The 3488-nt window shown below is 42.7% G+C and overlaps 1 protein-coding gene across 1 annotated transcript; it reads left to right on the top strand.

Annotated features, from left to right (window-relative positions):
• Positions 1-553: 553 nt before the first annotated feature.
• LOC143956774 (olfactory receptor 56B34-like) lies at positions 554-1891 on the top strand. The gene has a single exon (XM_077466953.1). The coding sequence runs from the start codon at positions 554-556 to the stop codon at positions 1523-1525; it is 972 nt and encodes a 323-aa protein (XP_077323079.1). The 3' UTR covers positions 1526-1891.
• The last annotated feature ends 1597 nt before the right edge of the window (positions 1892-3488 follow it).

Genomic DNA, 3488 nt, shown 5'->3' with positions numbered 1-3488 from the left:
AATGAGTTTTAGCGAAGATATGGTTGGCAGCAGGAGAGACAGGAGCAAGATATTGGCTGGAGAGAGCACACTAATCTGGCAAACAGGAAATGCAAAGGCATGGCTTAAATCGTAATTTCATGGGAGGTGCAAAGAGTTCAAGGTTCACCAGATACAAGGCACAGGGCAGGATTTCCAATAGGGCAGGATTTCAGGTGGCTTAGCAAGACGAGACATTGCCAGACACAGCAGAGGTTGCAGGTTCAGCCTTGTCTTGGTCCTGACACTTATGTTTCCCCATGTGGGGGTTTTCTACCCTGAGCTTAATACATGAAGACAAATCAAGCATGGAATTCCTTGGGTATCACTCTCCACCATCACTGGACTCCCACAACATAGAGAGCCACAAAATTTTTTATTTATTTTAATTCAGTTTCCCGTTTCAGAAAAATGAATTGACTTATAATGAAATAAATGGCCAGGGTCTAGTTCTTCCATTGTAACTCGGATTGTCCATAAATGATTTGCTGTTTGTCATTGATGTGATTTTTAATTTCTGCTTTCCAGAACAGAAATGGATCATCCGGGACATAATAAGACCTCGTCCTTCTCTCACATGGAGTTTATACTCTTTGGGTTTCCCGGAGTCACAAAGTACCGACCTCTCCTTGCTCTCCCCTTCTCCTTCATATACGCAGTGATTCTAAGTGGTAATTCTGTGGTTATGTTGGTCATTGTGTTGGACAAAAGTCTAGACACTCCGATGTACACACTCATCTTTTCTCTCTTGGCCACCAATGTTGTGTACACCACGGCCATCACACCCAAGATGCTTCTAGGACTGTTTGGCTTTAACCAGATCACCTTGGTTGGCTGTTTGGTGCAGATATTTACTGTATATTCCAGCATCATGGCCGAGTCCACAATTGTGCTCCTCATGGCTATAGACAGGTACCTAGCCATCAACCAGCCACTACATTACCAGGAGATTGTAGTCAAGCATGTAATTGTTCACTCGGCAGTCAATGGAGTGTTTCGTTATAGCTTTGTTGTCCTTCCTCTGGTCATTATAGGGGCCCGACTCCGTTATTGCAGGGCCAATATTATTCCTCACTTCCACTGTGAAAGCATGATGCTCTTCAGCCTGGGGTGTGAAGAGTCCAAAGTCCAGGTTGCAGGATTGGTGATGAGGACTCTCATAATGTTTTGTGACATCTCCATCATCCTAATTTCTTATCTCAAAGTTCTTCAAACTGTCCTTAGGATTGCGGTGGGAATGGCTCGGTATAAAGCCCTTCACACCTGTAGCACCCACCTGGTGGTGGTCGTCCTCATCTACTCATCTGGATTCTTAATCTCCGTTCTGTACCTGCCGGGGAACTCCACTTCCTACGACCTTCAGAATATCTGCAGTGCCATCTACTTTCTATTCTCGGCAACGCTCAATCCGTTTATCTACGGTCTACGGATGGAGGGGATCAAGAGCAATTTACAGAAACGCTGGGGGAAGAAGACAGATCTTCCAGTTCAGCACAGACGTTTTTGAGAAATATAATCAATCAATCAACAGTCACAGCAACATCATAGATATATAAATACAAATTTGACAGATTGAAACGACATTCGTCAATTGGAAAAATGCATAACACCAAAGCCATGATTGGTCACAATAATTACCTGTATGTTCAAAAACTACTTGCATATGAATAGAAGCTTCAGAGTCATGGGGATATGAACAATCAAATCATCCAGTATAGCCATAGAGGGGTATGTATCTAAAGTACAGCCACTGGTAATGGTCCAAAAACTAAAAGGTGGAGCGATGAGGAGAATTGGACACTGGGGGCAACAAACAACCCCCAATCAAATTTAAACCAAAAAAGGGGTTGAATATAATATAACTTTTACCCTATACCTGAGATCCTTAGCTATGTTCACAGGCTTGAAAGTTGATTATTCACCTCCAATTCCTGAATTTTCAAAAAGTCCAATTACGACCCCCTGAATCAGAGAGATAATAAACCCAATCAATATTAAATTAATCAATATTAAATTCCGATAGCCAAAGAGACAACAATAGCGCTATTCAACAATGGTAAAGTTACCTTCAGTCAAAAATTCACCAAAAATCTCTCCCCTTCCCATGCTGGACCCCAATTGAAAACTAAAGAATGGACTGTCTATGTACCCCACCTCCCCCCTCAATGGCCACTTTGGTGCCAAAATCCAAGGGTGAGGACGTTCACTGACCTTCAAATAGCACGACCGAGGTCCCACCGGAAATGAAGTCAGTACGGCGAGAACGCCAACCGATAGTGATGCCCGAAAGATGGCGGCAGACCGGAAGTGATGTAACAACATCAAACCTGGAAATGTCAGCACAAAATCAGACAAGCTCTGTCGGAAATGACGCACAGACGTATACAACATCCAGACCTAAGGAATGACAATTGGCAAGCCTAATAAAGATGCCTAAACCAGGAATAGATAGTATATCACAATTAGATGGAGCCTAAATAAAATAAAGGCAACCCAAGTAAGAGGGACGAGGGTCAGCCAGACGGCATTGGCATGACCTAGTGGAATCCAAAGGGACTGCACCAGAAATGACGCCCTGGGCATCCCTATGGCTACCACATCCGAAAAAAAATCCCCATGATGAGGATTATGAAATATATAACGTTTAAAAATAAACATTCAATATATTGTCTACCAACAAAGGACAACAATTAACCGGTTCCCGACCAGCACACGCCGATGTACATTGGCAGAATGGCACGGGCAGGCATATTGGCGTACAGGTATGTCCAATCTTTAATGTCGCCCTGTCATCGCGAGCACACTGGTCGGGACCCCCGTGTGTCCAGTCACGGGTCCCGTGGACTCGATCACCGCGGGCATACCCGCAATCGTCTCACGGGGGCGGCTGAACGGGGAGATGCTGTTGTAAACAGCATTTCCCCGTTCTGCCTAGCAACTAGCGACGCTGATCTCTGCTCCATGTGATTGGAGCAGAGATCAGTGTTCACTAAATTAAAGCCCAACCCCCCCACAGTTAGTAACACACCCCTAGGAACACTTAACCCCTACACTGCCAGTGTCATATACACAGGAATCACTGCATTTATATAGCACTGATTGCTGTATAAATGACAATGGTCCCAAAAATGTGTCAAAAATGTCCGATGTGTACGACATAATGTCGCAGTCACAATAAAAATTGCTGATCAGCGCCATTACTAGTAAAAAAAAAAATATTAATAAAAATGCCATAAAACTATCCCCTATTTTGTAAACGCTATAACATTTGCGCAAACCACTCAATAATGCCTTATTGGGATTTTTTTTACCAAAAATATGTAGAAGAATACGTATCGGCCTCAACTGAGGGAAAATTTTTTTTTTTATATATATTTTTGGGGGATATTTATTATAACAAAAAGTAAAAAATAATGCGTTTTTTTCAAAATTGTTGCTTTATTTTTGTTTATAGCGCAAAAAATAAAAAC

Source organism: Lithobates pipiens, unplaced genomic scaffold, assembly GCF_037356315.1.
Source record: "Lithobates pipiens isolate NorthernLeopardFrog02 unplaced genomic scaffold, aLitPip1_a1.2 Scaffold_41, whole genome shotgun sequence".
In the NCBI taxonomy this organism is placed as follows: Eukaryota; Metazoa; Chordata; class Amphibia; order Anura; family Ranidae; genus Lithobates; species Lithobates pipiens.
The sequence above is the reverse complement of the archived record's forward strand: the minus strand, read 5'-3'. Positions and strand labels throughout refer to the sequence as shown.